Source organism: Pteropus alecto, unplaced genomic scaffold (genome assembly GCF_000325575.1).
Source record: "Pteropus alecto unplaced genomic scaffold, ASM32557v1 scaffold1887, whole genome shotgun sequence".
Lineage (NCBI taxonomy): Eukaryota > Metazoa > Chordata > Mammalia > Chiroptera > Pteropodidae > Pteropus > Pteropus alecto.
In genome coordinates this window covers 9,494-21,184 of record NW_006440205.1, presented here as the reverse complement: position 1 = coordinate 21,184, position 11,691 = coordinate 9,494, and the positions used below count along the sequence as shown (strand labels likewise).

General features: G+C 33.8%; 1 protein-coding gene across 1 annotated transcript; it reads right to left on the bottom strand.

Annotated features, from left to right (window-relative positions):
• Positions 1-6,133: 6,133 nt before the first annotated feature.
• LOC102885595 (olfactory receptor 6C2-like) lies at positions 6,134-11,065 on the bottom strand. The gene has a single exon (XM_025050523.1). The coding sequence runs from the start codon at positions 8,728-8,730 to the stop codon at positions 7,756-7,758; it is 975 nt and encodes a 324-aa protein (XP_024906291.1). The 5' UTR covers positions 8,731-11,065; the 3' UTR covers positions 6,134-7,755.
• Between the last annotated feature and the right edge of the window lie 626 nt (positions 11,066-11,691).

The following is an 11,691-nucleotide window of genomic DNA, read 5'->3' as shown; positions in this document are numbered from 1 at the left end:
CCATTGTGGGAAAATCATAAAGAAATCACATTTCTCATTTATTGGTTTGTTTTAAGAATAACATTAAATTTGGAGTCTCTGTTCTAGCTTTATAATTTATAATTTTTTTAAAAGTGTATTTTCTTTTATGACAATGGAAAACCTACACGAGATCAAAATAAGCTTCCCTTCCTTAGCTTCCTTCCATATTTCTCTATCTATATGCAAGCTGTTATGCAGAATACAGTATTTTAATTATAATTTTTCTTTTTATATTTATGAAATGCTTTGATAAATTAACTTTAAAATTGCACACATGATTTTTTTGTTATCGTTTTGCTCATTTTGATTCTTTGGACCTATTAGTTCCTCTTCACTTCTGACTGCAGCAATTATTCTCCACCACTTCTGAATTTCTTCCAATGTATATGCTGACTATGTCCCAGAATTCCCTGAGAGGGTTCTAGTTTGCAGGCAAACCATGAGCCTACATTTTCTCACTGTTTTCTTCACAATTTGTACAACTTTATATAACATCTATCACTTAATGAATACTAAATTTGTTTTTGGAGTGGATTGCTCCTGACTTACATATTGAATCGACTACCAAACATATCTGCTTATACATTGACCCTACTACCAAACATATCTCCTTGCACAAATCACATGCATGTCCATTTCAATGTGCCTAAAACAGAAGTCCTGATCTTCCACATAGAATGCCACCCTCCCCTCTTTTCCTGTGTGCTTACAGGTTCTATCTATTAGCCATGCACTCTGTGCCAGGTATTGTCGTAAGCACTTCTCTTGCACACTTTCTTCCACATTCCCCAACTCAACTGAGTAAACCTCATCATTGATTTTCAGTTGAAGCACCGCTTCCCTTAAAAAGTTTTCTGCATTCTGATGATTTAGCTTACACACCCACTCATGTGCTCTCAAAACAAATAAAACTTGCCACGGTGTTAGTGTTTAGCAGAGAATATGTTTGTGCAAGTCATATTTTTCTCACTGTGATGGCAATGACAACTAATATATCTCTACATATATTGTCAATGCCTAAAAATATTTTCTGAATGAATTTACATATCCTAAATTTACCAAACATACACAGGCAAACTATTTCTTCATATTTGGACTTTGGTTCATATTGCTCTGATACTGCTTTTAAATTTTTCTATATCTCTGACTCTTTACTAAAAAATGTTCTAGGTTTTTTTGCTTTTTCTTTTAAGTAATACCTGTATTTATTAATTAAGTCACATTGCGAGGTGACCTTTTCAACTTTGACAAAGTTACAACTGCCTTCTCTTCTTTCCATGATTTTTCGACAAAGCAATTGTATTGGTATTATTTCCATTCTAACTATCATCCATTAATGCAATGTTATATCCAGAGATCTTGAGTTTTTCATGCTCAGTTTATGTCAGAAGCTGCTTTACAGTAATTTTTTCAGGCATCAAGAGTTAATTACTATAGTGAGGCTTAAATTTTTCTAATTTTCATGTTTCAAAATTTGTAATCCTGCATTAACAGAAAAAAATCCATTTGATACCACAATTTGTTTGTAAGCAGTTTATCTTCATTGTTTTAACTGTATTTTATTCACTGGGGTAGGAGACAAGTCGCACCTTATGATTAGTCCCATCCATACTGTTAAATTCACAGGGTGGCCATCACCAATCTGGAGAAGTGTGGAGCTAGGCTCATGGTTTGCCTGAAAACTAGAACCCTCTCAGGGAATTCTGGGACATAGTCAGCATATGTATTAGATGAAATTCAGAAGTAGTGGAGAATGATTGCTGCAGTCTATCTACTTTTCTGTCACCCTTTCTCCTTGTCTCTTAGATACATATGCAATCACAATGTAACCTTACTCAGCTCAACATCCTATAGGCATTACTCGATGCTCAAAAAAAATTTTTCTTATAAGATATGGCAAGGTTCAATAAGATGTAAGAAATAAGCCAGGATTCAATAACCTAATTGATAGTGACATGTAATCAACTGACTTCTGTTTATTTCTCAATAGATATTTGAGGAGGTAGAGATTTCTGAGTGATGTTACTGCCAGTCTTTTGGAGTGATGGAAGGAGGAATTCACACACACACACACACACACACACACACACACACACACACACACAGTGTTTTATTTTACAATTTGAGTTTATGTCATTTCTGGATATTTCTTATATTAAAATTATCATTTATACATCCACCTATTTATCGTTAAGACACATTTTTGAAGGTTTTATAAAATATGTTATAAATAATATATCTGATTTTAATACAGGCAGATGCAATCTTTTTTTCTCAGAGAAAAGCATGGTCCAAGTTTCACAAAGGAAAATACTACTAATGTTGCAAAATTAGGTACACTTACTTTTCTGTTGGTCAATCATAACTTCCTTAAGTTATTTAAAAATAATAATTCTTAAAGACATTTATTTGAAAATAATAGGTTTGATGAGGATTTTCATGTGACCTCGTCATTTTGCTTGTGCATTCATGTTTGCACTCACAGGTTCTCTGAACATGTAGAAAGCTCTCTGAGATTGCTGCCTCCAACAGATTGGTTTGATATTATCATGAAAGGTTTAAGAAATATTTTTTTGTATATTTTAACATTTAAAGAGGGAGGGGACATCCTACTGGCAGTGGAATGCCAGAAATTCTCTTCCATTTTGAGAGTTGGTATTTCAGTATCTCTGGACAGAGACAAAGATTTTAACAATACCAACCTTGATTTTTTTGTTGTTGTTGTTATTAGTTTCTTTACTTGCAAATGAACGAATAAACAAAAGGTCCTTGGTGATTTACACTCAAACGTCACTAATGAATCTTTGGAATATTTTATTTGGCACAGCAAAATCACAAAAGCTGCTTTGGCTCCAGGGTCCATGGGGACAAGAGAACAACAAGTATCATCTATCTCTCTATCTATCATCTACCATCTATCTATTACCTATCTGTCTATTATCTATCTTGACAGATACATAATAGACAGAGATAATATTTTGGTCATTTGAGATTTGTTAATGTGTATGTTGTGAAAGATAGGTTTAACATATTCACTTACAGAAGAATAAGTTGTTGGAACAACGTTCATAAACAATACGTATTTTATTCACTGAACTTAAATTCCATCTTTATAATTGAATATATTAGCTTATTTACACATTCTGTTTTTGTATTTCTTGTTCTGTGCCTTTAATTAATCCTAGGCCAATACATATTTTAAATTTATTTTGAGAGATAATATTTGTACATTCATCGATTATTTGTGGTTTTTAATTCTTCCAGGTAGATCTGGAAATAATTTTGTGTTATTAATAACATAATAGTTGGAATTCCAGTGAAGATTGCATTGGATTCTATATGTTATTTTGGGTGAATTATTATATTTTTGATATAAATCTTTGCAACCAGGAATAAAATAACTCTTTTATGTATTTTTCAGATTTTATTTTATGTCTTTAAATCTAATGTATCTCCTTAATTTAGAAAGCCATGTTTTACTTTTTAATGACATCCCTTTATTCCTATTATGATTAAAATTATTTTCCTACTTTGCTTTTCAGTGTTTATTGCTACATAAAAATAGGCCAGTGATTCTAAAAAATGTATTCTTCATCCAGCTTAAATTCTCTTCTGAATTCTATTAGTTTTCTATTAGTTTCTTGCATTTATCTTTTTCAATAAAGTTCTCAGAAGAGAATACAGTCGTCCCTCGGTATCCACGGGGGATTGAATCCAGGACTCCTCTTGGATACCCAAATCCTCGGATGTTCAAAGTTTCTTATGTATGATGATGTAGTATTTACATATTACCTACAAATATCCTCCCATATACTTTAAATTATCTCTAGATTACTTCTGATACATAATGCAATGTAAACGCTATGTATTTAGTTTTATACTGTGTTGTTTGGGAATAATGACAAGAATAAAAGAGTCTGTATGGTTCAGTATAGGGGCACCAGTGTAGGCCTAACCACATAGTACACATCACCAACAATGTAACTTTTTCTCCCCTAATATTTTCTATCCGCTGTTGGGCGAATCTGTGGATGCAGAACCTGAACATATGGAGAGCTGAATGTATGCCTCTTTATATGAAATTAAAACAACATTAACCCAAAGATGTCTTCTTTGAAAAAAATGTTGCCAATAAAATTATGATATAAATGCTAAGATGTCATACATTATAAAACACATTTCATTTTCAGAATTAGAAATGCTTAAAAGATGCATATTCAAATTGCTAAAACATTTTTATATCATCTCTCTAGTATTATAATGACTATTTTCTTTTCTTATTTTATGACTTTTAAAGATCATCCAAAACAATGTTAACTAACACGGAGGAGACTAGAAATTCCTATTTGGTTTTTGATTTTGACTTTAATCTATTGATATTTTATTTGTTTATAACAGGTTTATTTTTTAAAGCACATTCTCATTTACTTGGGATTTTTTATGACTATTACATTTTATTAAAGACTTCTAACCATCTATTGGTCTATTCTTATGATATCTACTTTTCAAAATTGATTGATATGATAAGTATGTGGCTAGATTTTATTGAGATACAGCTTTTCTTTTATGACTAGATTAAACTCTTTGTTCATGATCTATTTTCCTACTTATATTTTACATGAACTATTTCTATTTGTGTACTTAAATAAAACTATGGTGTTTAATTGGCATGGTTTAATTTAGAATAAAATTATTTAGAATATTTTTAAATTAATAATAATTTTTTACAAACAATTTAATCCTCTTTCCATTTGATAGACAGTAATAAGTGCCCTTTCTCATACGTTCAAGTTTATGATTTCTTAATTCATATTTTGCCAAGAATATTTTGCTTCCAATTTTTCATCACTTGTTGTAAAATGAAATGCAGCATATATTTATATATAGTTGATTTTTTAAATTACATTTATTGACATGACATTAGTTAATAAAATTATATAGGTTTCAGGTGTGCACTTATATAATACATCATCTGTGTGTTGCATTCTCTTGTGTATTGATATTTATATCTTGTTTCTGAGTTTTGATCTTGAATATGTTCCTTTCCCTCTTTTCCCCCAATATATGGGCATGTAATTTTTTCCCCTGAGTTTTACAGAGAATCAGCTTCTCAATCACCTACCTTATATTTTGCTGTGATTGCTTTTGCTTTTTATCCTAAACTTTCCTTGTTCATTCTACTTACTTTGTTTTATTGTGTAATTCTAACTGTTTAAAATGAGTATTGGTTCCTTTATTTTTAATCTACTTAAAATATTTTATTTATTTTTTTCTGTGCGCTCAGCACACACAGTATGTATATATATATGCCTTACTGTTAAAGTGTGCAACTGAAATTTCTTGGATTTTACTAACCAATGTCACCATAAAAAAATAAATAAATAACATTTTTTATGATGACATTGGTTAACGAAATCCAGTAAGTTTCAGGTAACAATTCAACAGTAAGGTATATGTGTGTGTGTGTGTGTGTGTGTGTGTGTGTGTGTGTATTGCATTGTGTTGTCACTGTCCATAATTTGATTTTTTTCGGTCACCACATATTTGATCTCTTTTACCCTATTTACCTCTCCATGGCCCCGTCCTCTGGTAACCGCTAGTCTATTGTCTATATCCATGAGTCTCTGTTCCGCCCATTCGTTTGTTGCTTTACTTAAAATATTTTAATAGTGAAGATGTTTAAGTACATAAGTTTCTCTCAAGTACAGCTTTATTTAAATAAATGTAATTAATATGTGCAAATCTTATAAATAAATGTGCTATATACACAGATTTTTACCAAGTTATTGCTTGCCAGATGTGTTGTAATCTCAACCTCAAATTTTTAATTGATCATTAAGTGGAATCATGTACTTAATTTTTAAGAATTTATTTCTAATGTTTTTGATAATTATATTTATTTTTTATTTTTTAATTATATTAACTGGGGTGATATTGGTTAATAAAATTATATAGATTTCATGTGTACTACTCATTAATATGTCGTATGTATATTGCATTGTGTGTTCACCACCCAAAGTTAAATTTCCTTCCATCACCTTATATTTCACCTTCTTTACCCTTATCTACCTCCTACCCTCCCCCTTCTCCTCTGATACCCACTAAACTGCTGTCTGTTTCTGTGAGTTTTCGTTTGCCTTGTTTGTTTGTCGATTTCAGTTTTATATTCCACATGAGTAAAATCACGATTCTCAATTTTTCCTGTCTGACTTATTTTGCTTAGCGTGATTATCTCGAGAGTCATTCATGTTGTCACAAAAGGCAGTATATTTGTCTATTTGTACCACATCTTCATCCAATTAACTATCGAAGGGTATTTCGGTTGTTTCCATCTCTTGGCCACCACGAATAATACTGCAGTGAACATCAGGGTGCATATATCATTACAGATAAATGTTTTCAAATTTTGGGGGTAGATACCCAGAAGAGAGATTGCTGGGTTGTGTGGTAATTCCACTCTTAAATTTGAGAAACTTCCATCTTGTTTGTATTAGTGGCTGTACCAATTTACATTTCTACCAACAGTGTATAAGGATTCCTTTCACCCCAGAACCTCTCCAGCACTTGTGAGGTGATATCTCATTGTGGTTTTGATTTGCATTTCCCTAATAGTTGGCGATGTTGAGTATCTGTTCATATATCTGCAGGCTGTTTGTATGTCTTCTTTGAAGTTTCCGTTCAGGTCCTCTGCCCATTTTATAGTTGGATTGTTTGTGTTTTTGTTGTTGAGTTGTATGGGCTCTTTATATATTTTGGGCATTAACCCCTTATGAGAGGCATTGTTTGCACATATTTTTCCATTCAGTTGGTTGACTCTTTGGTTTGTTGATGGTATCTTTTGTTGTGCAGAAGCCTTTTAGTTTGATGTAGTCGCATTCATTTATTTTTCCGTTTACTTTTCTTGCCTTTGAGATCAAATTCGTATTTTTTAATTTCCAATTTTATATCTGATTTGTAGACTTTAAAAACTCTACTGTGTGAATGTAAAATCAGGGTTTTAAGGTACATTAGGGAAAATTTTCTGTTCTTTTTTTTTTTTGAAAAAAAAAACGAATAACCAAAAATATTCAAATTTATCATCTAAATTTGGGCAGGCAGATGGTTTTTAATTCTACCTTTCATCGAATGTACATCAGTGTGGTAATGTGATTGCATGCTGTTGTGTTATTTCTAAATTTTTTCATCATGTGGCTATGGAGATTTCATGTTCCATCTTCTTGTGGTACTTAATTCATTCTGCTTGGGTACATCGTGAAATGTCTTTATTCACTCTTCTGTAGTCTATGCATACTTATGTCAGTTTGTAGACTTAGGCTGCCTGTTTTCAGTTCCCTCTTTATCGCTGCCACCTAGGGATTTCCCTTATTTGCTATAAGATAAGCTAAACATTGAGAATAATAGTTATTAAATGGTACTGAGAATGTTTCAAATGTTTGTAGTGATAGTGCTCTTTCATTGGTTTAGTCTGACATATTTTCCTATATAATATATTCTTACAAAAACTTGTGCTTTTTATTACTGCATCACACCTTATTTATAACCTGTAACTCCAATTTTATGATACAACTGTACCCATGTGAACGGAATTGTTAAATAGATTTGGAATAGAGGAATTAATTTGTTACGGTACACCATCAGTCAAGTAAAAGAAGTTGCAAAATGTTCATAAACTAGAAGAGAGATGATTACGACACAAACATGACTAGAATTTTACCAGAAAAGTTGAGGGAATATTCATCCTCCATTGTGAGTAATCAACTCCTCTTTTCTCTTACTTTTTAAAGAGAATGCAATCCTTTTGAATGAGTCATTCAAGGCTTTCTTCACTTGCTTGTTTCTCAGGGTATAAATAAATGGGTTCAACATTGGTGAAATAGAAGAAATGAGCAGAGAAACCCCTTTGTTAAGAGCGACCTCTTCCTTTGCTGAAGGTTTGATATAGATGAAGATGCAGCTGCCATAGGTCATGGAAACCACAACCATGTGGGAAGAACAGGTGGAAAAGGCCTTCGTCCTTTGCTGAGCAGAAGAGAACCTTAGAATCGTCACGATGATATACATGTAGGACAGAACAACACAGACAAGGGTCATGATAAAAGTCAACACAGCGCACACTAAAATCATTCGCTCTATGAACCCTGTGTCTGAGCATGCTATCTTTAGCAGAGGGGTGGCATCACAGAAAAAGTGATCGATAACATTAGAGTCACAGAATTCCAGACTGAGCCCCAGGCTAAGTGGGGGGATTATGATGAACAAACCAGCCATCCAACAGCTGATGATAAGCCTATTGCAGACTCTGTGATTCATGATCGTCACATAATGCAAGGGTTTGCAGATGGCCACGTAGCGGTCGAAGGACATAGCGGCTAGGAGAAAAAATTCTGTTATCCCAAAAAGATAGGTAAAAAATATTTGGACAGCACAAGCATCATAGGTAATGATTTTGTCGCCGGTTGATATGTCGTACAAAAATCGGGGAATACAAGCAGTCGTGAATGAGATTTCTAAGAAAGAGAAATTTTGGAGAAAAAAGTACATGGCTGTTCTAAGATGGCAATCTATGAAGGTGAGGGAGATAATGGTCAGGTTCCCGGCTACACTCAACATGTAGGTGAAAAAAAGAAAGATGAAAATCAGAACTTTCAGTTGTGGGTCATCGGTCAGTCCCAGCAGGATGAATGTTGTTATTGTGTGGTTTCTCATCATGGATTCCTGCTTTCTGCCCAGTCTGCGTGAAGAATTCAGAGACACTTGAATAGAGTGTAGTGAAGCCCAAACGAGCCCTCCACACTGGCTATAAGTGCTAAGCAAACTGACTTGACTCTCTTGAAGTGATCATCTTCTCTGTGTGGAACGTTTTCCTTGCGGTTATGAGAAGTAACTAAATTTTCGTTTTTGCCTTATCTTCCAATCATATAGTTTTACTTTGTTCCCAATCCTTTTGGCTCAGTCTACCTACCCATGAGTTATGGAAGCTAGTGGTCAAATGCTGTGTAATACTGAGATAAATTTTGCGAGGTTATTTTTTAGCTCTCATCAGTGAATTACAAAGGAATTCAGATACCTGTAGTCGGTGTCTCCAGGGCTTGAAATTTCCCTGAGTCAGTGAACAACTAGGAATTCCCTCTGCAGGCCCGAGTTATTATTTTACGTGATTTTACTTTTTATCGTCCCTATTGAAAATGTCCTCTTCTTACTGATCTGGGGGCAGGATCAACTCTCGCAAAAAGATGTGTAGTGTCCTCAGTTAAGCCTCGAGGTTCGCAGACACTATGGTAGAGAAGGCCGACATTGTTTTGGTTTTTTTCTTTGCTTGAAGGCTGAAAGCTTCCCCCAGATTAAGGGCTACTCAGGGTGCAAACACAGTCGATGAATTGGGGATGCTGTAAAGAACACTTAGTTGAGTTTACTTCCCCTTCCCCTAACGTCTTGGGCACGCAGGCACAGTATCACTGCGATACTGAATTCAGCCTTGCACATGCTAGTCAGGTTTCAGTGTTCTGAAAATAACATGGTGTCTTTTTCAATCATACAGTTTATCCATGAAACTCAGTTTATCCTAGATGTTACAAAGCAGGAATAGAGAAAGTAATTGACGCTCGAATGTGACTGATTCATTTCTGTTTATTCTGAAGTTCTGATGAATCAGTATTTGTAATGAAGGGAGGGGTGTCAACTGTGATGATAAATCATGACTATATGAACCTTGTTTTGCATGGGAGTGATGATCATGTTTGTGTGTGTGTGTGTGTGTGTGTGTGTAAATGCGTATGTGTACCTTCTTCCTTGTTACGATTAAGGATAAGGTAGGAGTTTACTGTCTTGATCTCTCAAATTATACTACACTAACTAATGTATAAAAATCAACCTGCTCTGATTTTTCATGTATTCTAGTATAATGAATTTCAAAACTGACTTATAATAAATAACTTTGGTTTATTACAAAACATCAAAATGCATACTAACATCTCTGATTTGATAAAGACACATATAATAAATTTTTTACGTGGACATTTATGACCATATTTTACAAAGGGCACTGCAAATAAAAACTTCATCGTACTTACTTTTTTGTCAGTCAATCATAACTTCGGGTTGTTGCTGAGCAACATTAGTTCTTAAGGCTTAAATCTGTTTTTGCCTTTCTATGCTGCAGTGCTTGTTATTTCACTCTATATTCATGTGCAGTTTGGAAATGCATAGATCTTTCTGTCCTCACCAAAAATTATGAAGTTTTCATCCCAAAAGATTCTGGTTATTATAAACCTAAGGCGTATTCCCTCATGCAGCCAATACCTGAAAATCAAAAGCAGTTCTGAGAGTTGAGAAGCATCAAGAATTCTCTCAGGTTTTGGAGATTCGGATATTTCCTGGGCAGAAGGCGGTTTCCACATTAACAAGATTGGCATTTGTTTTATTTAGCAAACTTGTAACTCCATGAATAAACAAAAGGCTCCTTGGAGACCCAGTTCCATAAAATAGCTATGGAATCTTTTGTGTCCTCATCTTGGCAGAAAGCCTTAAAAATGCTGCTCTGAGGATAAGGACCCTCAGGAGAAAGAAGATGGAACAGCTTAGAGACTGGAGCATAGGCTACAAGAATGAGATAATGCGCTCTTCTAAATAATTTGTATTTATGGTCATATCACCCAACTCACTTTGAAGATGAAAGAACCCTGACTTTCTCTTGTATTTACCTATTATTTTTAAAAAATTTTTATTATTCCTTTTAAGTATATAGTACATTGCTTAGACATTTACATAGTTTATGAAAAAATGATCCCCCGATTGCTCTTCCTCTCTTCTGGCTCTATCTGTAATATTACATTTTTGCTTACTGCATTCCCTAGTGCTCCCCATCCCCATGGCCATCAATCAACTACTAATTTGTACTTCTTTAACCTTTTACCCCTTTCTCCCAGCCCCCAATCTTCCTCCCCTCTACCTGTCACCAGATCGTCTTCTATATTTGTCTCTTTTTGATTAGTTTATTCTTTTTTTCCTTAGATTCCGGGTATAAGTGAAATCATATAGTATTTAATCTTTCTCTGTCTGACTTATTACACTCAGCATAATAACCTCTAGGTCCATCCATTTCATTGCAAATGGTAGGATTTCATTTTTTTAATAGCTGAGTGATATTCCTTTGTATATGTGAACCATATTCTTTATGCAGTCGTCTGTTGATGGGCTTTTAGGTTGCTTCCACATCTTGGTATTGTAAATTGTGCTGCCATGAACATAGGGTGCATAGATCTTTACGAATTATTGTTTTGGTTTTCTTGGGATAAACACCCAGAAGTACAATGCTGGGTCAAAAGGTATATATAGATTTTTAATTTTTTGAGAAATCTCCAGACTGTTTTTCATAGTGGCTGTACCAATTTAAATCCCACCTACAGTGAATGAAGGTTCCCTTTTCTCCACATCCTTGCCAACATTTGTTGATGATAGCCAATCTGACATGTTGAAGTGATATTTCATTGTGGTTTTAATTTGCATTTCTTTAATGATTAGTGAACTTGAATATCTTTTCCTATGTCTATTGGCCATCTGCGTTTCCTCTTTGGAAAAATATCTGTCTTCTTCCCATTTGCAATAGAATTGTTTTTTTGTTGTTCAGTTGTATGAGTTCTTTATATATTTTATTGATATTTATTTATTTAT